Source organism: Pongo abelii, chromosome 1, assembly GCF_028885655.2.
Source record: "Pongo abelii isolate AG06213 chromosome 1, NHGRI_mPonAbe1-v2.0_pri, whole genome shotgun sequence".
Lineage (NCBI taxonomy): Eukaryota > Metazoa > Chordata > Mammalia > Primates > Hominidae > Pongo > Pongo abelii.
Genome location: NC_071985.2, coordinates 229,516,000 through 229,539,433, shown reverse-complemented (window position 1 = coordinate 229,539,433; position 23,434 = coordinate 229,516,000). Strand labels below are relative to the sequence as shown.

The following is a 23,434-nucleotide window of genomic DNA, read 5'->3' as shown; positions in this document are numbered from 1 at the left end:
TCAGGGCCTGGTGGAGTATGGTGGGGCCTGTTGGAGTCTGGTGCAGTCTGGTAAGGCCTGGTGAGCTTGGTGGAGTGTGGTGGGCCTGGTGAGGCCTGGCGAGGTCTGGTGAGGCCTGGAAGACCATGGCAGAGTCTGGTGAGGCCTGGTGGAGCCTGAAGGGGCTTGGTGGGGCCTGGTGAGACCCTGCACCTGCTCAGAGCAGCATCTCATCTTCCTGGGGGCTGGACTCCCACCCAGCTCTGCAGGTCGTGGGAGAGCTCCCATCCTCACTGGGTCACCTGCAGCCACAGAGGAGCTACCTTAGTGTGTATATGGGGGAATTTCACCCTAACTTAAAGTCGTCCTTGTGGTGACAGTGGCCCTGGTCCCTGCCCCGAGCTTGGCTGCTAGTGCAGAGAAATTGCACACCAGCAGAAACACTGTGCTGAGGATTAGCATAATGAGGAGGTCCTCATTTCTGCAGCAAAGCACTTCTATTCTGATTTAAAAACTGAAGCCTTATTGTTTGGGGATTAGTCCTTTTTGGTAATTAGCACTCATTAGCAAGAGTTTCTCTCTCACCATCCTGATGACTGGGGGGCCATCTGCTCCCCAGATATCTGGGAGAGTCAGCACTGGGCACAAGGGTCTCAGTACTGAACGGAGGGTGTGCCCCCAGGGACACATTCACACACAGCTACAAGTAAACTCTCCTACACAGACACACACAGACACACTCACACATAGAATCTCTCACATGGACACTCACAGACACACTCGCACGCTCACACAGATACAGTTGCACACACAAATACACAGACACACTCACACATAGAGTCTCTCACACGGACACTCATAGACATACTCACACACTCACACAGGAACACACAGATACACTCATACACACTGACAGACACGAGCATAGATGCACTCACACACTTCTGTGCTGACGCACATGGACAGAGTCACACAACAGTATACTCTCACACTCACACGCACCAAATACACACGGACACCCTGGCCCTCACTCACGCACAGTCTCTCACACTCGTGGACACACCCCCAGATGCGTCTTTACACTCATGTACGCTGGCTCACTCTCACACTGGCACACTCACACAGCTTGACCCACACGCACACACTCACACCCAGTCACACACGTACACACTCACATACGTGTGCTTGCCTACACGCACACACACACTTGTGTGCATGCATTACAATGACACACACAGCTTCCTTCCTTTGTGAAGTCACTCACCGCCTTATAAAGAAAAACTCTACCCAACCTGCTTTCCAGGCCTGGCGTTGGGCGCGTCAGGCTGGCGCTTGGCACCTGAACACCCTCGCGCCCCCCCACCCGCTTCAGTCATTACAGTTTTTGGATTCATTTTAACTTTCAGACGTGAGGCTGGTGACGAGAACTGACTTTGAATGACACCTATAATCAGTCTTCAATTATCTGTGCTGGTGGAAGAGGGAGCGTGGGCCTGGCTCCTCTGAGCCCTTCCACGTGGCTCTCTGCCGCGCCCTGGTTTTCACGTGACACCAGAGAGTCCACTGGTCCAGAGGCGACCCCAGACCTGGTGACAAAGCCGCTCCATGTGAACTGGGGAGGGGCCGCCCTGCCCGCCCTGACTTCTCCCCTGCAGCCCTGCTGCGTGGCGAGGCAGCCCCGCCCTCCTCAAGGTTGTGCACGATTTGCCCTTTCTGCAGCCCTCCGGGGAGCTGAGGAGGTGGATAACAGGGTTTCAAAGGGCACCGGCACCGCAGATAAACAGGGGGAGCGGAAATGTCAACAGAACAAACACTTCCCGTCAATAAACTTTCGGTTTATCCAGAGCAGATCTCATTTCCCTGAGTACGATCCAGAGGAGGCCAGAAGTAAGAAGCCTTCCCATGTACAGCATTTAAAGTGATGCCTGTTTACGATATGCATGCCGGGCTCTGGGTGAGGGGCAGGGGGAGCGGCTGGTGTTTGCAAAGTGCAAGTGCCTGGCAGGTGTAGGTGCTGGGAAGCGCCTGCGCTCACGCTGGGAGGTTTCAAGCTTGAAACCTCCGCTCCTCCTAGACCTGGGGAGAGGCGCTTCCCCAGTGGGCAGGGGGTGGCCTGGGCTATGTAGAGGAAAGCGCCTGGCCCTGGGGTCCCAGGTGGAGGCCGGTGTCCGCTGCTTCTGCCATCCTCTCACTTACGTCCTCTCGTCGTGTGATGGGCCAAAGGAAGGAGGGACTCGCAGGTCTTTTCAGGTTATCTTGTCGAGGCTGACCTGAAAGGCTGGGGGTTTCTGAGGCTCGGTTTTTGCTCCCGTGAAATGGACTATCCCGCGACCAGCCGGCTCTGTGCCTGGCAGGCGCCTCAGCCCCGCGGTGCCGGCAAGCAGCTCCCCGCACCCTCGCGGCCCGCGCTGTTCTTGCACGTGAGTCAGTCTTTGAAGTAAAGGAAGGAAGGGTTTCGGCTTCCCTTTTGAAGTTAGGAGGAGCTCTTTCTAGAAGAAGAGAGCGTCGTTGTCACAGTGGGGGGTGGAGGGAGAGGGCCCCGGGGCCCAGTCCCCCTCCTCGGCTTCGTCCACTGACCGCTCTCGTCTCCTTCCCCCCGCACAGCTCCATGTCCATCCGCTGGCCGGGCCGCCCCCTCGGAAGCCACGCCTGGATACTGATAGCCATGTTTCAGCTCGCCGTGGACCTGCCCGCCTGCGAGGCCCTGGGCCCGGGGCCGGAGTTCTGGCTCCTGCCGCGGTCGCCGCCCCGGCCGCCCCGGCTGTGGAGTTTTAGGAGTGGGCAGCCAGCGCGCGTCCCGGCCCCGGTGTGGAGCCCCCGGCCGCCCCGAGTGGAGCGGATCCACGGGCAGATGCAGATGCCCCGAGCCAGACGGGCCCACAGGCCCCGGGACCAGGCGGCCGCCCTCGTGCCCAAGGCAGGACTGGCCAAGCCCCCAGCTGCTGCCAAATCCAGCCCTTCCCTCGCCTCTTCGTCCTCGTCCTCGTCCTCCGCGGTGGCCGGTGGGGCCCCGGAGCAGCAGGCCCTCCTGAGGAGAGGCAAGAGGCACCTGCAGGGGGACGGTCTCAGCAGCTTCGACTCCAGAGGCAGCCGGCCCACCACAGAGACTGAGTTCATCGCCTGGGGGCCCACGGGGGACGAGGAGGCCCTGGAGTCCAACACATTTCCGGGCGTTTACGGCCCCAGCACGGTCTCCATCCTACAAACACGGAAGACAACTGTAGCCGCCACCACCACCACCGCCACCACCACCACGGCCACCCCCATGACGCTGCAGACTAAGGGGTTCACCGAGTCCCTGGATCCCCGGAGAAGGATCCCAGGTGGGGTTAGCACAACAGAGCCTTCCACCAGTCCCAGCGACAATGGGGAAGTCACCCAGCCCCCAAGGATTCTGGGGGAGGCCTCAGGTATGGCCATCTCTCTTCTGGTTTGGGTTTGCTTGGGGTTGAGGGCTGGGAGCGTGACTCGGGAGAGATGCTTAGATGTCCCTGGGTGATGCTATGTGTGGAGGCTCCAAGAGATGCAGGCGTGATGTGTCCACCAGCTTGCACATGCGTGTAGACTGGCAAATACAGGCTGTGCCTTAGAGGAAGGGGGCGTGAGAAGGGAGAGTTTCCCTTTTTAGTATGTACCTAGAAGTGGGCGCTGCACCTCTTGTGCCTCTGTTAGGGACCAGCTGAATCCACCAGGTGCTGCACCCCTGTTACAGACCGGTGGAATCCACCACACACAGCCATGTCTTCCAGAACCGTAGAATTTTGTCTCTGGGGCTAGCCCTTGAGCAAGATGCTTGCTCGTCTCATGATACAATTAAGGATCCCCCCACCCCAGAGTCTTCAAAAGCCTTCAAGGGTTTGGGACCCATGGGCGGGGGCAGGGTACCTGCCAACTTGACCTCAGTCGAGGATTAGGAATGGCCTTAAATAGCAAGAAAGGCCGAGGCTGGGTAAAAGGAAGAACTTCCAGCGGTGTTAACAGAAGCTTCGAAGACAGTGATTCAGGTGGCAATGTTCGGCTCCCTGGGGATGTGTCAGGAGGGTGTTTGGAGGACGGAGATCAGAACAAAGGGCTTTGGTTCTTCTGTTGCTGTTATCCTAGCTGCCTGTGGACACACACAGTTCATTGGCTTTGGAATATCTCCTTCTGTGCAGTTTTGTTGCATTTTATTTTCCTCCTATATGCTGTCCTCCATTTGCTTTGAAAGGAGTAGCCCTTGGAAATCTCCCAAGCCAGGGCTTGTCCCTGAACTGGTAGTCTGCACTGATGTCACCAGGCTTCATGGCAGGCCTGTGGGGGAGAGCGCAGAGCCCTGGGCACCCCGTCACCCTCACCTCCCTCCAGTTTTCTCTGCCTCTGTTAACAGGCACAGCCCGATGTGCCAGGTTGGCTCAGAAGTTCACAACCTAGATCTGTGCATACACATTCTAGACAAACAGCAACATTTGCTAACTTTAAAATCGGTTGCAGATTTCAGGGCGTCAGTACAAAATGGGTGGGGGTGCCCTGTGGCCTCCTCACAGCTTGCTTTCCACAACCTCCAGCTTGTGGGCTCAGTAGGCCCCACCCAGGCCTCTGCAGAATCAAGGGGAGGGAAGAGAACTGCTCTTCAGAGCTCATCTGCAGGTGGCCAGCACGGCATCCAGGCCCTCTGCGTCCTCACTAGATTGCGTCCTGGCCCTGGTTCCTCTTCATCTTGGGCAGGCAGGCACCAGGCAGTCCTTGGACAGGTTTTCATGGGGCGGGTGGCTTTTGTCCTTCAGCTGGTGACCTACTTTCTTCCTTCACCTGGACAAGAGAACGTGCGGTTTTTATTCTGAGCTCCTCTTCCCTAGAGAGCAATGTTTCTATGGAAGCACAGCCTGGGCTCCCTGCGCTTGCTGAGGGCCTTGCCCAGAGATGGAGGCTGTGGGCTTGGGAGAGGCTCTGGAGGAAGAGGCTCCGGAGGAAGAGGCTCTGGAGGTCTTGCATCAGCTTCCTCTCATGCAGCCTCTTTTGGGAATCCACGGACATGCGGGGTCTGCAGTTCATCCTGCACCGTCGGGCGCCTGCTAGCAGTTTACAGAGTGTTCGTTTTCACCTCGGTAAACTCAGCAGCCATCATCATCGTAGGATTTCTTGCTATTCTCCCTTACTGTCACCTCCTCTGTATACGTCACTTACTATATAGACATGGATGAGGAAACGAGTTCCCATTTATTCCAAATTACATTTGTTATTACTAAAGTTAAACACCCGGGACAGCGTTGTAGGCTTAGCAAATTAATTCACAGTGCATTGGATGTTGCTAATCCATCTCGACAGATGCTTATCTTGGAAGCGATTTATGGTTCTTCATAATATAATCTGGTGCTAGATTAATTTGTTTAGCAAAACAAATCTAAAAAGAGGAAAATATGTGTGTTTGTTTCTAATGCAGAGAAATGTTAATTCTGGAACGCAATGCTGGGCCACAGGGAAGGGAACAGGTGGTTTACAGCAGCGCTCATCAGGGCTAGGCCACCGTCCTGAGCTTCCCAGCCAAGGCAAAGGGAAGAGACGAAATGCGGGGATGATTCGCCTAACTGGGTTCCTCATAGCCCAGTGGGTACCGTGTAAATGAATTAGACCACAGCAGGAACAATTTAGGTTAGACACTGGGAAGTACTTGCTGGTGATGCAGGAGGTGAGATCTTTGCTTAGGCTACTGAGAACAGGATGCATAATCTCCTTATCTGAAGTCCCAAGTCGAGGGGGATGGGGGAGGGGGGAGGAAAACAACTGTTTAAGCTTCCCCAGATGGAAGGAGTGGTGGGACAGAGGGCTGAACTCCCTGGAACCCCCTTGCTTGGCAGTCATCAGATGCAGACCTGTGCCCCTGACATTTGGTGGAATGTGAACACTACTCACACTTCTCAGACATCTAAGGCAGCAGAAGTGGTCTTGGGGACTCCAGAGCTGCAATCTGGGAGGCCATGAATTGCTGCAGTTAGTTAGCAGGTGCCTTGAGGCTGAAGATCTGGGTGAGAATCTGGGCTCTGTTGCATGTCACTGTGTGACCCTGGAAAAGGTCTCTTCTCGCCTGATTTTCTTTTCTTCACCAGCAAAATTGAGGCTTAGAAATAGGCCACGCGTGGTGGCTCACGCCTGTAATCCCAACACTGGGAGCCTGAGGCGGATGGATCTCCCGAGGTCGGGAGTTCGAGGCCAGCCTGACCAACATGGAGAAACCCCGTCTCTACTAAAAATACAAAAAATTAGCCTGGTGTGGTGGCACATGCCTGTAATCCTAGCTACTACGGAGGTTGAGGCAGGAAAATCACTTGAAGCTGGGAGGCGGAGGTTGCGGTGAGCCAAGATCCTGCCATTGCACTCCAGCCTGGGCAATAAGAGTGAAACTCTGTCTCAAAAAAAAAAAAAGAAATATTTTTCCTAAACGGTTGCTGTCAGAGTTTAGCGGATGAACACTGAGCATAAAATAAGGCACCTGGCACCGAACAATTCTCCATACTTATTAGTTGTTTTTATACCCAGCAAGAGTGGCCTGAGGAGGAGAGGGTTGCCAGTGTCAGAGGCAGAGCAGGCTGCCAAGGACTTGGGAGTTTTATCATCTCAGACACAGCCAGCTTTGCCACTTACTGGGGGGCACCCCAAAATTTGGAATTGGAGTTTTAGGAGGTGGATGAAACATCCATTAAGTGAGTTTTACCTGTCCAAAAAGGGATCTTTGGTATCACACTTGGGGATTTATAAATTTTATTTTTGTTTCTGCAGAGAAATATTTAGAAGGGACATATCATATTTTTCTATCTATCTATAGCACAGGTATTGCTGGGTGCAGAGAGGAAATGTGGCTGGTGATTTGGGGGCACTCTGAAATTTCTCTGGAAGTAACATTACTTGGGATAGCTGCTGGAATGATTAAAGGGTCCCCTGTCAGGATTCACCCTACATAGGAAGTAACAGGGAAATCTTTTTGAGTTTCAGGGTAATGGTTAAGAGTCCCACTGCCTGTCTTCAAATTCCTGGCATCAGCTCATGATCGCTGTGTACATTTGGGCAACTTGCTTGTCCTCTCTGTGCCAGCGGGTATGATAGAGTTAACCATCTCATAATGTTGTTGTAAAGATTCAATGAGACAGAGCGTGCCAAGTACTCAGTGCCTGGCACATAACAGTTTTCAGTATGTGCCTGCTGCTGTTAATATAAGGATGGTGATGGTGATGATGATGGTGATGGTGATGATGGTGGTGACAGTGAGGATGATGGTGGTGATGGTGATGATGGGGATGATGATGATGATGATGATGATGGAGATGATGGTGATGATGGTGATGATGATGGTGGTGATGATGGTGTTGATGATGATGGTGATGATAATGATGGTAATGGTGGAAATGGTGATGATGATGGTGTTAATGATGATGGTGATGATAATGATGGTAATGGTGGAAATGGTGGTGATGATGGTGGTGATAGAGAGATGATGATGGTGATGATGGAGGAGATGATGATAATGGAGATGGTGATGATAGTGATGATGATGCTGATCATAGTGATGATGATGATAATTGTGGTGATGATGATGATGGTTACCGTTGTGCCAATTTGCTGCCACTACCTTTACTGCTCTATTGAGGGGTCATTTGATGAGTTCCTGCAGCCATGTCCCTGACCTTGGCGCTCTGTACAGAGGTGTAGATGGCACTAGCCAAGAACCTCTTGGGATGGAAAATCACCTGGCGCAGGTTCACGGAGGCATTGAGCTCCAGCCTCACGTGAGCACTGGCAGAGTGTGACCGTCAGATGGGTCAGAACTTAGCTTGAGGTCGGGGAGGAGGCTCCCCACAGTGCAGCCCCAGCCTTCTATGACAGCTCTCTTGCTGGTCAGGTTTCGAATCTGGAATCACAGAGTCTCCTGGGAGAAAAACAGAAAGTCATTTTCTGAGCTTTTATCTTAATGTGTAAAGGAAACTTGTGAGGAATTCAAGCCAACTGATTTGGGTTTCTGAATATGCCCACTGTGGGAATACCTGGGGCAGGAGTGCTTGGTATACAGTTAGTGCTCAATGAAGGTTTCCTGAACCTTACGTTCTTAGGCCGTGTGTGCTGGCATCTGGCCCCAAGACTTTCCCGCCTGCTCAGGCCAATCTGCCGCTTTCCGCAGCTCATGTTCTGTCTCTCAGAAAGCTCGCCACCCAGGAGGGGCCCTGAAATCCTCTAGGTTCCCATCGTCATTCAGGGTTTGCCTCTGTTCAATCAGTCACGTATTCGTGACATCCAGCAGCTCAAGGATGAGATGGCTCAGATGTCATCCAAGTCTGGCCTGGAAATTTTTACATTGGAATTCACTCATGCATTTCTAAGGATGATTTCCAAGTTTGCTTTGTCCTTGTCACCGAGTGGGAGTGGGGGGACCTTCCATGTCCTTTAGGTATGTCCCTCGGTAAGCACAGGTGACAAGCTGGTGTCATTTTCTCTGCACCCCAGCCATCAGCAGACCTAAGCATCAATGCAAGCCAGCCAACCTTAGGAGCAAGCCTCATGATGGTGAAATATTTTTTAAACACCAGAATTGGAGTGGAAGAAAATGAGAAGCAGATGTCACAGGGAGAGACATCCTCTTCCCCTTTGGTTTAAAGCTGTGATGGCCATTTAAATGCTGAGCCCATTTTAATTAAGTTGCTGGGTGTTTGCTACCAGGGAAGTGAATCTGTCCTTAATTTAAAGATATTTGAAGCAAATGACTCATGAACTTCAAAAGTTTTGAGTGATTTAATTGGGATAAGAGAATCAAAGAACAAATCAGTGCTTGGAGCGCTACAAAAGATCCTAAACTTTGTAGACAGCAAGGCTGGTCTTCAGGGTCTTAACTGGGATCTTCTGAATGGATGCAGCGTGGCAAATCCTGAGTGCCGTGGTTCTGGGTGGTGGCCTGTGGTAGAGGTCTTATGTTGGCCGACAGCTCACTGGACCCAATCAGCCTCTTAGAGCACTCCCTCTATTTTTGCTGGGCTAACTTGTGTTCATACCAAATGGATAAGTGTGCTCCAACTCATGAAAGTCCAGCCTCTGATTCTTCTGGACACGACTGTGTTACAGGTCTTCTTGCATTTCCCTGTCAAATGTTCCTGGCTTCAACTTATTGCATTTAGTCCTTCTTAAGCTTCTTCATTCCCTCAGGCTCTCATTCTTCTAAGGGCATGATAGGGATGTGAAAGGTCTTTAATCCTTAAGAACTGAGATGTCTAGCCTAAGGCATTTTCTTTCTTTCCTTTTTTTTAGATGGAGTCTCGTTTTGTCACCAGGCTGGAGTGCAGTGGTGCGCTTGGCTCACTGCAACCTCTGCCTCTGGGGTTCAAGCAATTCTCCTGCCTCAGCCTCCTAAGTAGCTGGGACTATAGGCACATGCCACTAAGCTCAACTAATTTTTGTATTTTTAGTAGAGACAGGCTTTCACTATGTTGGCCAGGATGGTCTCGATCTCTTGACCTCATGATCCACCTGCCTCGGCCTCCCAAAGTGCTGGGATTACAGGCATGAGCCACCACGCCCGGCCTCCTAAGACACTTTCTGTGGGAGAGCTGCTGGGTTCAACTCTGTCTTCTTTTACCAGGCCCTGGAGAGGTGCCTTTACTTGTTGACCTGTTCAGGAGTTTCCAGCAACAAGAGGAAGGCCTTAATGAACACTCCTCTACCTGGAAACCAGTCTCCTTTAAGGGAATGGGTGGGGTCACTGACTACTCGGGTAGCCGGTGGCTGCACGTAACACACCCTTGTAGGATATGGCTTTCCTTACATCATGAATGTCACAAAACCCTGGATTGATAACAAATCTGTTTGATATATAGTGGGTTGAATTCATGATTGCCATCTGCTCACAGGGGAATGATTCTGAGTGTAGAGATTAAATGTTAGACAGAATACCATTTTTAGACTTTTTGTTTTACTGTGTTACAAGGACCAGTTTTAGAATGTCTGGCTTCTTAATCAATTATTCAATGAACCATCAGCTCTGTACTTAGTTGATAGTAAATGCCACACCTCCCGGTAGGAGCAGGGTGAGGAGTTGCAAAATGTGGCCCCTCCTCCTCTTTTCAAGGAGTTAAGAAAATCCAGTTGGGAAATCCAGACGGATAAAGACATATCCTTGCACAAGAGAGAAAAGACAGGTAAGGATGGTAGAGGAAATGTCACCAAGCCACAGCTTCGTCAATCGCCCAGTTGTTATTCTGGCAATACAGATTGGAAGGAAACAGGAGCCTTTGCAGGTTTCTTGGAGCCGAGCCCTGGGATGGGTAGGGGAGGCACAGGAAGAGCCCATCTTGGGGGCGCGTGGCGGGGCTGAGATAGAATAGGCAGAGCTCCTGCAGGCCTGGATTGTGGAGGGAGCCAGGCCAGGCCTCCACCTCCCAGCAGCTCAGTTTCTTGGCCTTTGAAACAGATGCTGAATAAGACGACCTCCGAGGTCCCTCATCTAGCTCCTAATTGCCCTAAGAATGGGCGAGTCCTGGTGTTCCCTCTGCAAGGAGCAGGAACGATGGTTTTGGAGGACCCCCTTCCCCGACTTGTCATCAGTGAAAGAAGAATGCTGGAGAGGTGCGCCCCTTCCCTCCCTTCCAGCATCCACAGTTGGCTGTCCTTGGGGACGCAGCAGTGAGCTCAGTGGTCTATGTACACAGGCAAGCTGGGGGCCTGGTGGGACCATGGCTGTGGGCTCAATTTTAAGCTTCCATTTTGTGATGATGAGTCACTCTTCTCCTGGTGGAACCCTCCGCCCCACCTTTGCGCAGGAGTGGCCTGCGTCGTGCTTGTCTAGCTTAAAAGGCTGCCATGTGAATCCTGCTGGTAGAAAAAGCATCACCCGCATCTTTGCAGCAGATAAGTTCCAAGTGACGTTTGAGGGCTCCCCAGGTGGTCACTGACACTCAGTCCCAGAGACTCAGCCAAATTCAGAGGCAGACGAATGCGTGATGGACCCATGTGCCATGTGGTTAGACGTGAGGACAGGCTTCGGGTCCCCGCTTTCGATGGGGTTCAACATGATTCAGTGAATCTCACAACTGTCCACCTTGCAGTCTGTTGTAAGGGTGTGATGATGCAAAATAAAGGGAAAAGGCTTCCCTTTCCAGAAGTTTCTTTCAGCACTGGGGAAGCCAATTTTGTTGGAGGAACAGAGAGGCTGAAAATCTCCCTCCAGAGGTGACTGATGGGTGCGACATGTCAGGGACAAAGCTGGTGCCAGAGGAGACAGCGCCCACCTTGGCCGAGATGGACCCAGGCCATGGCTGCAGGTGTCCTTGGCTCCCCCATGTGACCCCATGGTCCTCTGAATCTTTGCCTGCAAAATGGGGAAGCAATTTCTTTCTGACAAGGTTGTTCTGAGACTGGACCATGCCAGCACATGTGGGAAACTGAGAGCTGTAGTGAGCACGCGGCCCCTAGAGTTGAGTCAGGTCTTAAAAGATGCACGAAGCCCACCTCACTGGTGGCTGTGCCAGGGTAATCGAATGGTGTTTGTGGTGGGAAAACGCCATTTGCTTTCTGTGACCTTTAGTATCCTCTTCTGAGGTCAGTTAGGTTGTGTCGCTGCATGCTCAGTGCTATTCTGTCCAAATCATGATCTTTCCCTGCCCTGGAAGGCCTCAGTTCTCACCGTGGTGGTCAGACCTACCTCAGGAAGCCCTTAGCCTGGCTCCCTTAATGTGCCAGGTCAACACACCTGAGGCGTGGTTTGTGTGAGCCCCGTGGAGAAGATGGGGGACAGGGATAGGGGCTGGAGCCAGCACCATTTCCTTTGCAAGGGGCCCGACTCTCCCCTTTACATAGCTAGAATAACACTTTACAGTTGCACACGCTCCTCCCTTTACGTAGCTGGAATAGCACTTCACAGTTTGCCCAGCTGATGTGCTGTTCTCCAAGCCACCCTGGGAAGGGGGTAGGAGGGGATCTGCAGCTGGGAGAAGCCCAGGCATTTGTGAGTGGGGACTGGGGCAGAACCCAGCTCTCCTGACTCAAGGACCATGGCACTTTCCATGATTCTAGGGGTGCTCTTCGGGGCTTGGGGACCCTCCCACCACATACCTCTTCTGCCTGAAGCATCAGGATGCCCTGAGTGTGGGTTCTAGATCCAAGTGGAAGTTCTTGGTCTGTGTGTAAAAGCCACTGATCAAAGAAGATTCCTGGTCTTCTTGACCCTTCTGAAGCTCCAGAGGGTCCTGTCCATCAGCAAAGCCAAAGGCCACGATCAAAGAAGATTCATGGTCTTCTTGACCCTTCTAGAAGCTCCAGGGGGTCCTGTCCATCAGCAAAGCCATGACAGGCTGGACGGAAGAGTCGGATGTCCCCACCATGTGATTTCAGAGACACACCCTCTGGTGCGTCCCTCGCCAGGACTTCATGGATGTGTCCTGAGACCAAGGCCAAGCTGCTGAGACCCACCTTGGGTCCTTGTCACTTATTCCCACCTCTGCAAGGAGTAAGTCAGTGCTGTCTATGGCAGGGAGGAAGAAGAGAGGCTGTGAGGGTAGGGGCTGCTGGGGAATCTTGGGTTGGGCAAAGATGGCTAAAGGGAGGAGAAAGAAAGGCCAGACTCTCCTAACCCTTGCAGAGCCAGTGCCCGAGTTTGTGATGGATTTTGTGACATTCCCTTTACACACTGCCAATGTACCTTGCATAGAAAACATAATCTTTGTTTTAAAAGCTTGATATAGTGTCCTAACTGTGCTGAGGAAGACACGCAAAGGAGAGTAATTTAGGGTAAAACGCTGTATATGTACATTTAAGCTCCCCAGCCCATCTTCACTGGAGGGGTCTGGTGGTGCTTACGTGCATATGTACAGCATTTTATCTGTATGTGTGCTGAGGCAGTCAAAGGCTGGCCTCTGCATAGGGTCACTGGGAACACGTCTGTCACACCAGCTGGGACAGTTGCCTCACGTTAAGGGCAGGTGACTTTCCAAAATGAACAACTCTCAGAGATGTTTGGGACAAAAATGCACACAGTCTTCTTTTGATTTATTCAGTGGTTGCATGCGAGGGAACTTCAGCGTGTTCCAGCCATGCACTGGAGAATCCCCTGGGTTCATATGTGGCACAGAGGAGGCCCTCTGGGTTCCAAGTGTGTTGGTTAGCAGCACTGAGCAGTGGGGCAGGTGGAAATTCACAGCGCAGAGGCAATCCGTTGTCTGCACACTTGTCCTGTGCATGGCAGGACCCGCGGCGTCCATCCCCGCCTCATTCTGTGACTGTTAGGAATCCCTGCTCTAGTCCTACACATTCCGAAAGCAGCCATTCACCCAGCATGAGCCTCGTCCTCTATGTTCACACGCATCTTGTGCACGGGAGAACCAGCCTTCGTCTGTGTGTGAGTCCTGGGGCTGCTGTAATGCATCGCCATAGTCTGCATGGTTTAAACAGAAACCTATTCTCCAGCTGTTCTGGAGGCCGGAGTCTGAAGTCGTGATACGAGCAGGGCTGTGGTCCCTCCGGAGGCCCTAGGTGAGGACCCTTCCCAGCATCTTCCAGCTCCTGGTGGCTCCAGGTGCTCCTTGGCTTGTGGCCGCATCACTCTGGTCTCTGGCTGCATCTCCACATGGCTGTCTCCCTGTGTCTGTCTTCTAAGGACACTTGTCATTGGATTTAGGGCCCACCTGGATCACCCAGAATGGTCACATCCAGGCCCCGTGTGCTGGGAAAGGCAGGTCATGGTGAGTTGGGTTGGGACAGGTCAGGGCATTGGGGTGGGGCAAGGTTCCAGGAGGCTTGGAGGCGGTCATGAGGATTTGGGGTTTATTCTGAGTGTGCTGGGGCTCAGGGGATACACTAAAGAGCAGTGTGATCTGAGCCGGAGGTACTGGCTGCTCTCTGAGGGCATTCTAGGGGGAAGACAGGAGGCGATGATACTAGATGGGACGTGATGACTTGTGGAAAGGTGGGACACGAGCCCCAAGAGACCATTGGCTGGGGAGTAAGGGAGAGAACCATCTAGAGGGCCCCTGGGGTTTTAGTCTGAGCAACTCTTTCTTCGGCTGAAAGGGGTGCATTTAATTGAGAGGCAGAAGCTGGGGAGCAGCAGATTGGAAGGAGCCCTTGGGACGGGACCTTCACTCGTGTGACACCCAGCCGCCCTGGCGGCCGTCCAGGGGGAATGCCTGTGGATACTCCTTGGATTCCTGAGTCTGCCACTCGGGGGCTGGTGCAGCCCGGAGTAGAAGCTCAGGGGAGCCTCGGGTGTGTGGAGGGTCTGGAAGGCCATGGAGACAGTGGGGACCACTTGGACAGAGCGGGGACTGCAAGAGGGGAAAATGAAGGGGCAGTCGGGGGTGATGAGGAAGAGCCCACCGGGAGGAGGCGGCCAGGAGGCTGCAGGAGAAAGCTGTTCCCAGAGCATGGAGGGGTCCTCGTGGCAGAGCTCCCAGAGATGCGAGAGAGGCCACTTTTGTGAGGCGGAGGCTGCTGGAGACGTGGTGAGGGGAGAGTCCTGCGAGGGCGATGGAACGGAGATGGGAGGTGAGCCGCAGATGCAGTGGGTGGAGCTGAATATTTTGAAGAGCTTTGCTCTGCAGGGGTTTGGGGAAAGGGAAGCTGTAGTTGGAGGACTATGGAGGTGGACGAGGATTTTGGTTGTTCTGTTTCATTTTCATTTTTTTTTTAAATTGTGGGAGTATTTGGGCACGTCTCTCTGCCAACGTGAATGACCCAATAGAGAATGGAAATGGACAATGTGGCAGGGACAGAGGAATGGGGACAATACAGAAGCCAAGTCCTTAAGGGATGAGAACCAGCCTGATGTGTGTTGTTGGCTGAGCTTGCTGTAGAGAGCTCAAGAGGCGTTCAAGAAAAGCCTGGTTTCCGAATTCTGCGTTTCTCCCCAAGGGCTGACCTTTTTCCTCTTTTCCTTGTGAGAGTCTGTGATAGTCGGAGGAATGAAATCCCATGGGAACTGCACTGACGTGGCCCCTGCCATTGCTGGGCGGCCTCCCCAGGCTGGGGCAGACAAGGAGCAGGTGCACACAGAGGTCACGTGTGGTGGCCGCGGGCACGTGCGGATGCCAGGCGAAACCATGGGCGGTGGCGGTGATGGCGGCCGGGATGAGGAAGGCTCAAGGAGAGGGGGCACTTGAGTGAGGTCTGACGTGAGAGGAGCAAGTGGCCAAGGGAGGAGTTCTGTCCCCTCTGGCCTTGGCGGCATACCTAGTCCCACCTATGGCCCCTCACCTGGTCATGAGCTGGACATCCTCATCTGGTCACAGAAGGGGTCACCAACCTGCATTCCCACCCCCAGCCCTCTTCTCTCTGAAGCCCTCACCTCTGGGCGCCCCCCCCCCCCCCCCCCGCCGGTGGTTTGTCTCCATCGACTGGCATTACCACAACGCCTCTCATATTATGGCCACTTGCACTGCCCAGAGGTGGGCCTGCCTGCTCCTCCCCAGCCCCTCACCAATATCAGTAATCGCCACTGTCATCTGCCTGCATGGTGCTTTCCACAGGCTGTCACCTAGCCCAGGACTCCTTGAGGGGCCGCAACAAACCTTCCACCCCCAGATCCTGCACCTGCTGTGCCCCTGGCTACCAGCACCCTGCCTGGCCCACAGCCAGCTCCATAGCCATTTTCTGAACAGTTTTTTAAAATGCAACTTCTGGGCTTAGAGACAGCTGCAGGGAATGGGTTCCTAAGTGCTGAAAGCCATGCAGATCTTGCGATCTTTAGGTGGAAGAGAAAGAGGAAATGAAAAGCCAGGCAGGGTGATAAAGTGCCGTGCTTTTAAAAGTCATTGATGCCCACACTGGAGGGAGGTACACTTCTCCACGAGCACCCTCCCCTCCTGCTGCAGACACAAAGCAAGGCTGCATATGCTGGCTTGACCCAGGGCCAGCCTGCCCTGATGAACACTCTCCGGCTCTGGACTGCCCACACTTGTGCCCAGAACGAGCAATGAAACTGCTTGCCAGCCGTCAGGGTCCAGGGAGCTGGGAGCACCTGGGGCGTCAGCTCAGCCAAGGCTTGCTGGTCCCTGGGCGTTGGGTGCAGACAGCGGCCTGCCGCAGGAACCTCTGACCCAGGCAGAGGAGTAGTTAAAGGACCTCCAGCCCCCAGCAGGCAGGAAAGAGGGTTTCAGGTTCCCTGGAAGAGGCAGATGTGCATCAGGTTAAGTGGCTGCTCCAGTGGGCACTCACTTCCTGTGTGTGGGGGAGGAATGTGAGTGGCGTGGGCCATCTGGATACTTGGTGTAGAATCCCGCATCCTCCTATGCCCCATGGATGCCCCGTGGAGCTCACGGGCAGGGCTGTCATCATGGTCCCCCTGGTGCCTGGCCAGGGCTTGCTTGTGACAGATGCTCAAAGTACACATTTAATGAATAGGCAGACTCCCTGTTCACACCCGCCTCCCCTTCGAAGGGGGCTTGAGGTTAGGAGAGAACTCAGAATGTCCAGGATGTCACCCTAGAGGTCACCAGCTCCTTCCTTGTTGGCGGGACTTGCTCAGCCAATGGAACGGGGGACCTCCTGTGCTGGTGTCCTGGGCAGCTGCAGCAAAGCATTCCAGCCTGAGTGGCACAAACAATCAAAATATGTTCTCCACTGTCCCAGAGGCTAGAAGTCTGAGGTCAGGGTGTCGGGAGGGCCGGCTCCTCCCAAGGCCTCTCTCCTTGGCTTGTAGACACCGTCTCCTCCCCGTGTCCTCACATGGTTGTCCCTCTGTGTGTCTGTGTCCTCATCTCCTCCTCTATAAGGACACCAGTCAGCATGGATTAGAGTCCACCCTAATGACCTCATTTAACTTTAATTACTTCTTTAAAGGCTCTGTCTCCAAATACAGTCACATTAGGGGGTGGAGCTTCAACATGCAAATTTTTGGAGGACACAGCTCAACCCATAACACCTCCCACCTCCAGGGGTCATGGCCCACCTGGGAGAGTGCCTCCTCCGGGATGAAGCAGAGGGCCCCAGGAGACCTGGAGTCCTTGCGGGGTGGGGGAGGAAATGGAGTTCCATCGCCACCCCCCGCATAGAGATGGAGAGAGCTGGGCTCAGGGGCAGGCCCTGAATCCTGCAGAGAGCTGGGCACAGGGGCAGGCCCTGAATCCTGGAGAGAGCTGGGCACAGGGGCAGGCCCTGAATCCTAGAGAGAGCTGGGCACAGGGGCAGGCCCTGAATCCTGGAGACAGCTGGGCACGGGGGCAGGCCTTGAATCCTGGAGAGAGCTGGGCACGGGGGCAGGCCCTGAATCCTGCAGAGAGCTGGGCACAGAGGCAGGTCCTGAATCCTGCAGAGAGCTGGGCACAGGGGCAGGCCCTGAATCCTGCAGAGAGCTGGGCACAGGGGCAGGCCCTGAATCCTAGAGAGAGCTGGGCGCGGGGGCAGGCCTTGAATCCTGGAGAGAGCTGGGCACAGGGGCAGGCCCTGAATCCTGCAGAGAGTTGGGCACAGAGGCAGGTCCTGAATCCTGCAGAGAGCTGGGCACAGGGGCAGGCCCTGAATCCTGGAGAGAGCTGGGCACAGGGGCAGGCCCTGAATCCTTTAAGGCTGCCGTGCTTGTGCCAGGGTGTGGTGGAGGGTACCACCCTGGGGGGCAGTACTGGAAACTCACAGTGGCCAGGGTTTGTGTGCATGCGGTATTCCAACATCGTCCTGTGTTTAGGGGGAGAACACTTGAATAATGGCGTAATTTACGGAAGTTGACCCCAAGAGCCCAGTGGGGTGAGCAGAGTCTACTTGCAGGAGTTGTGGGGAGTGGGAGGCTTCTCGGGTGGTGTGGGTGCTCCTGGGATGGCAGCAAGTCTGGGAGCCTAGAGGAGATCTGGTGGTGGGGTCTGGGCTGGAGGAAGAGGTCAGGTTCTGAACACCCAGAGAAGGTGAGTTTTGAAGCCTCAGCCCCCACTGTGTGGCCCTAGTGAGGGTGGGAGTCCCCTGGGGAATTGGTTTTAAGTGCACACTTCTGGTCTGCACTCTCCAGAAATCCTGATTCAAGCAGGAGGGGCCCAGGAAGCTGCCTTCAGAAGCCCTGTCTTCAGTGTGTGGGTCTGGGAGGCAGAGAAATTGCAGCCGAGAGCCGGGAGCCTGCGTTGCAGGGCCGGCTGCTGAGCTTGGGCCCGGGCTCCTTCAGGGTCCCTGGGGGATGGGGCTGCCTTCGTGTCTGGTGAAATAGGACAGAAAACAGGCACGGAAGAGCTTCCAAGAGGTAGAGGCTTGGCCCAGAGGGAAGCTGAGGGCCAGGCTTGTCCCCTCTGTGTCCTCACTGTGGCTTCTGGGGGATGCGGATCCCTGTGTGAGAGCCCCCGGGAGCCCAGGCCCCCGGCGTGGGCCACCCCCCACAGCGAGCCACCTGTGGCAGCGGATTGCCATTGCTTCGCAGTTTGGGTTACATCTGTTCCACCGTGAGTCATCGGCTCGGAGCTGGGGCGCACACACAGCTCTCACTGTGCCAGGCGGCCGTTCCCAGGCTCGGGCGGGTGAAGAGCAGGAGATGAAGGCTGCATCTTTGCAGCCCAGTGGGCAGCAGCAGAGGCCAGGAGGAGCCTCACAGCCTCAGAACAGTGTGGCCTCTGGCCCCCTCTGTCCCCTCGGGATCTCAGGGAGTGTGGAGGGCTCCCGGCCCCACCCTCCCTGTGTTTCAGGAGTCCCAGCCCATTGCATTTGCCTCCAGCCCTCTCCTGTGGGGGACGGTGTGGAGAAAGCTAATGTCTCCCTTAAATGGCGTTGACGACACAGCCATATGGACCAGGGCCTCTCTGGTTATGCTGCCCTGACCCTGTCTGTGTCTGTAGCACTTCATCACTGATGTCCTCCACCTGCATGTCTGCCTCTACAACCATATTCTCACCCCTGGGCAACAGAGGCGTGCTGCTGGAGACCATGTCCCTGACACAGGACCTGGATGCCTGGAAGACCCTGAGGTGGACCTGGGGTGCCCACCTACTGGCATTTGCACCTCTGTGGAATCCCTTCCCCTGGAGTGTGGATGGGGCCATGACCTGCCCCTAACCCATGGCTATAGCAGCAGTAATGGGACTCTCCCATGTTTAGTAATTTAAGTCTCCATACTACTGGCCTGGAGGGGCCCATGTGGTGGGGGCTAGCAGGTGTCCAGGAAGTGAGGGCGGCCCCTATCCACAGCCATCAAGAGGCCTAGTGCTCGGTCCTGCAGCCGATCTTGCCAATGCCTGGAAGAAGGTTGAAAGTGGAAACTTCTCTAGTTGAGCTTGCAGATGATTGCAGATGACAGCACAGCCTAGCCCCGGATGGTACACGGAGCCTCTGAACAGCAGGGCCCTGGTCCCCTCCGTTCCCTGTGGGACCTTGAGCAGGGGACCCAACAAAGCCATAGCCAGACTCCAGAACAGAACTCGCCCACAGAACCAGAGATCACTAACAGGTGGTGTTCAAGCCTCTAAGTTTGTGGTCATTTGCTACTTGGCAAAGACAACTAGTAGAGCCTGGAACCAGGCGAGCGTCTGTGGGTGATGGGTGAATGCACAGGGAAATGAGGGTCGTGGGCAGGGGGTCTGAGTCTGGAAGCCAATGAGACATGGCCTTTGGCAGCTTGGAGAGGAGTCCTGGGCCCCAGCGGACCCTGGCTGAGCACGGGGCCCTTCCGATGGCATACTCTAGGGTTTATTCCAAACTCCCTTTTTCCCTGGAGTCATTGTGTGGCCTGTGGTTTCCTTTTAGTCCAAGCATGAGGAATACACTCACACTGCCACAGCCAAATGCACCTGCGTGTTCCCACCCAGCCCCGGGGTTGGGGTTTGGCATCTGAGTGACACCTGCTCCCAGTGGCTGCCCCGATGCTGTGTAGGGGTGTGAGCAGCCATCACATTCTGCTCTTGCTGTCACTGTGGGGCCTGGCCTGCTCCAGAGTGGGCTGTGTCTGTGGGAGCAGCTCCTGAATAACCCTGTGCTCCGTGGAAAGGCACAAAGAGCAGGACAGACCCTCAGGCACAATGGCAGAGCCCAGGGGACCCTCTACAGCGAAAGGTCATTTTGCAACTTGCTGGAAACTTCTGTCCTGGGCTGCTGATTGCTGGGCCCCAGCTCCTCAGAGGACACTGCATTGGCTTTTTCGGGTGGTCAGGTTTTCCCTCCACCCTGGGCCTGGGGCTCGCTTAGTCTGGCCTCCCTGCCGACGGGCTCTCTGTCATTGCTCCCTATTGAAACCAGCGTCCTGTCACCTGGGACATGTGAGCTCTCCGGGGCTCCATCGGCCCTGGGCCCAGCCACCAGACCGCACATCCATGTTTCCATTAGCCCCTGAGGCTCTGTAGGGCCTGCTGACCCCGAGGACGCTGCCCACTGCCCTCCTGCTCACTCCAGCCCTGGTGAGCTTGGGGCTGAGTCTTCTGATACATCCTGGAAAAAAAATCATTGAAATGAATTATACATCAACACCAAGAGATGGATCATTAATTAATAAACTCAGCCATCTCTACTTCCCACAGCCTACACAGCATCCACGGTGAATGAATAAGTGAGCACAGCCTCGCAGCCCGGGATGCGGATGAGTCGCCCTTTCTTGTGAGAAGGGTGCAGGTCGGAGTGAGGGGAGCACAGGGCAGGGCCCGAGTCTCGAGGGCGTCACTCCTCCTGCAAGTGCAGACCTGGGGCCTGGGGTCCAGCTGGCTGGTGCAGGGCTGCCCTGTGAGACTTGGAGCTGCTGCCCCACACACTCCTGTACCCTGGCCCTTCCTGGTGAGCTAGGTTTTCGGCTCCTGGCCTCTGAGCTGTGCCTACAGGGTGACCTCGAGCTGCACGGGGTGGGACTCTGCTGACAGTTGCTCATTGAAGTGTGGGGTCTTCCAGTCTGGAGGAAGGCATCAGAGACCAGGGCAGCAGCAGGGCTGGCTCCTTCTGGGGCTGTGAGAATCTGTCCTCTCTCCCAGCTCTGATGCCCTGAGATGGTGTCTCCACCCGAGCCTTCCCATTGTCTTTCCTCTGTGCGTGTCTGTGTCCAAAGTTCCCCTTTTGATAAGGACAGCAGTCCTATTGGATGAGGGCCCACCCCGATTGCCTCATTTTACCTTGATTACCTCTTTCAGGGCTCTATATCCAAATAAGGTCACAGTTCACGGGTAGTGGAGGTTAGGACTTCAGCATATTCATTTGGGGGTGCATAATTCAACCCATAGCACATGTTGTTGGATTTAGGGGCCACCCTGATCACCCAGGGTGAGCTCCTTAGTCACATCTGCAAAGATCCTCTTCCAAATAAGGTGTCATTCACAGGCACTTGCGTTAGGATGTTAGCATCTTTTGGAGGAAAAAAGTTCAGCCCCAAAAGTACCCTCCCTTCCTTCTACTCCCCATTGTGTAAGCAAAACATAGCTCTTAGAGCAATGACCCCCATGCAACCCCAGAAGAGGGAAGCCTTAAAGAGACAGGCGTTCAGTAGGAGATCCACAGAGTCCGCAGAGGGCAGGGGACTATGCCGGATATGTCGGTATTGTCTGTGCACCCGGCAGATTCCACACCTACAAGAATGGAAGTTTCCGGAAGATTTCCATGATTGCTAATCGTTTATTTAACATCCTATTAGAGGAGGAGACAGGGAGCAAACAAGCTTGCTGCTGCGTTTGTAGCCAAGGTGTGTTGTAAACTTCGATTTTATTGTTAACTTTGGCTCCTGGGGAAAAAAAATAGCACACAGACACTGGAACAGAATTCCAGGCAGAGCAGCTCGGCACAGCTGTTCCAGAGCCAGGCTGAATCCGCAGCTCACCCAGCCTGGAGCCCAGAGAAGCGGGTGTTGGGAGAGCGCCTACCTTCCTCTTGATCCCTCTCATTTTTACAAATTTTCAAGAAAAGCAACAACACAAGCCGCTGCCTCTGCTGAAGCTGTTGCGTGTGTGATTGATTCCTGGAAGGTACACAGTGTCTACTGTTAACCCAGATATCAGGAACCTCTGAGGGGCTGCCCGTCTGCACCTAGCAAAGGCATTGTCCACCCCCAGGTCACCTTTCAGAAGCCAGACGCCTGGGGAAAGGACCCGTGTTCCCAGGAGGAAAACACCAGCCATATCTGACCTTCCATGTTGAGCCACACCTGGGCCCTGCCTGGGCCAGCATTTCTTGAGCTGTGAGTGCAGCCTGGAGTTGGATACCCAGAGGGACTCAGAACAGACATCTCAAGCAATGCTCAGACCTGGCCCTTCCTGCACTTGGTGCTCCAGTGTTCTCATCCCCTGCTTGGCTGGATCAAACTCTGCCTGCAGCCCTTCTTTCCCCTAATCACAAAATATGTCCCTGCCCCTTTTGGGTATGTCCTCTTAGTCTTACTCGTAAACTCAACTCCTTGACTTAAAAGGAGATTGCAAATGTTTTCACCATAAGAACATTTGTTTTTTGTTTTGATTTTTTTTATTTTATTTATTTTAAGTTTTAGATTTTGTTTGTTTTGTTTTTGTTTTGTTTTGTTCTGTTTTGAGACAGAGTCTTGCTCTGTCGCCCAGGCTAGAGTGCAATGGCACAATCTTGGCTCACTGCAACCTCCGCCTTCGGGGTTCAAGCGATTCTCCTGCCTCAGCCTCCTTAATAGCTGGGATTACAGGCATGCACCACCATACTCAGCTAATTTTTGTATTTTTAGTAGAGACGGAGTTTCACCATGTTGGCCAGACTGGTCTCGAACTCTTGAACTCAGGTGATCCACCTGCCTCAGCCTCCCAAAGTGCTAGGATTACAGGCGTGAGCCACTGTGCCTGGCCTGATTGTGTTTTTTAAAGTAACTGAAGAGCCAACATTTGCTCAAACTCCTTCAAGATGTTGTCACTGCCGGGCAGATCCAGGCAGATCCTCAGCTCTTTGCCTTTCTAGTGGTCCCCAGAGACTTCATAAAGGTGTGAACATTGTGCGTGACAGGTAAGAAAGTCAAGGACTTTAGGGCTTCCTCAGCCTGCAGGAGTTACGGGGACAGCTTGAGAAGGAGGGAGAAGCAGGTGGTTTAGGGCCTGTGACCCAAAAGCTTAGCTGGTAACATACAGGGTCCCCAACAGAGCTGGCTCATTCCAAAGCAGGTTGGTCCAGAAAGGCCCGGGCCCTGGGCTCCAGCCTGCCTGAGACAAAGGCTAGAGAAGCACACAGGGCCGCCGCTGTTTTCTGGCTGTTTTTGGAGAAAAGTTCAGGCCAAACCCAGCTCCTGGAAGAATTGCCCCTACCCTTCCGCCCCTGTCCTTCAGCTCAGGTGGGTCCTGGGAGGCTGGGATCTCTCCTGGAGAGGGGCTGGGCCTCACCTGCAGGCCTCTTCTCCATGTTGCCCTTCCCTCGGACACCCCCTGGGTGGCCAGGAGGCCTCCCTTCCCGATAAAGGCAGCAGCCTTAGGGACAGAGTGGGGAGGCGGGAGTCTGTGCCCCACACGCAGGAGCCCCCTTTCTGAGTGCCAGCAGGATGTGCTCTTGGGGAGAGGCTGCATGGGGAGGTACGGGGCACATATTTCCTTAGGTCTCTGAATGTTCATACAGGGAACAGCTTTCAGCCAGC

The 23,434-nt window shown here is 54.2% G+C and overlaps 1 protein-coding gene across 2 annotated transcripts in view; it reads left to right on the top strand.

Moving 5' to 3' along the window:
- AJAP1 (adherens junctions associated protein 1) overlaps window positions 1–23,434 on the top strand; it is a 130,494-nt gene that overhangs the window by 54,002 nt on the left and 53,058 nt on the right. For both annotated transcript variants that reach the window (XM_054542359.2, XM_024239251.3), the window contains exon 2: window positions 2,584–3,389. In XM_054542359.2, coding sequence (XP_054398334.1) covers window positions 2,584–3,389 — 806 coding nt within the window. The remainder of the gene's footprint in view (window positions 1–2,583; window positions 3,390–23,434) is intronic.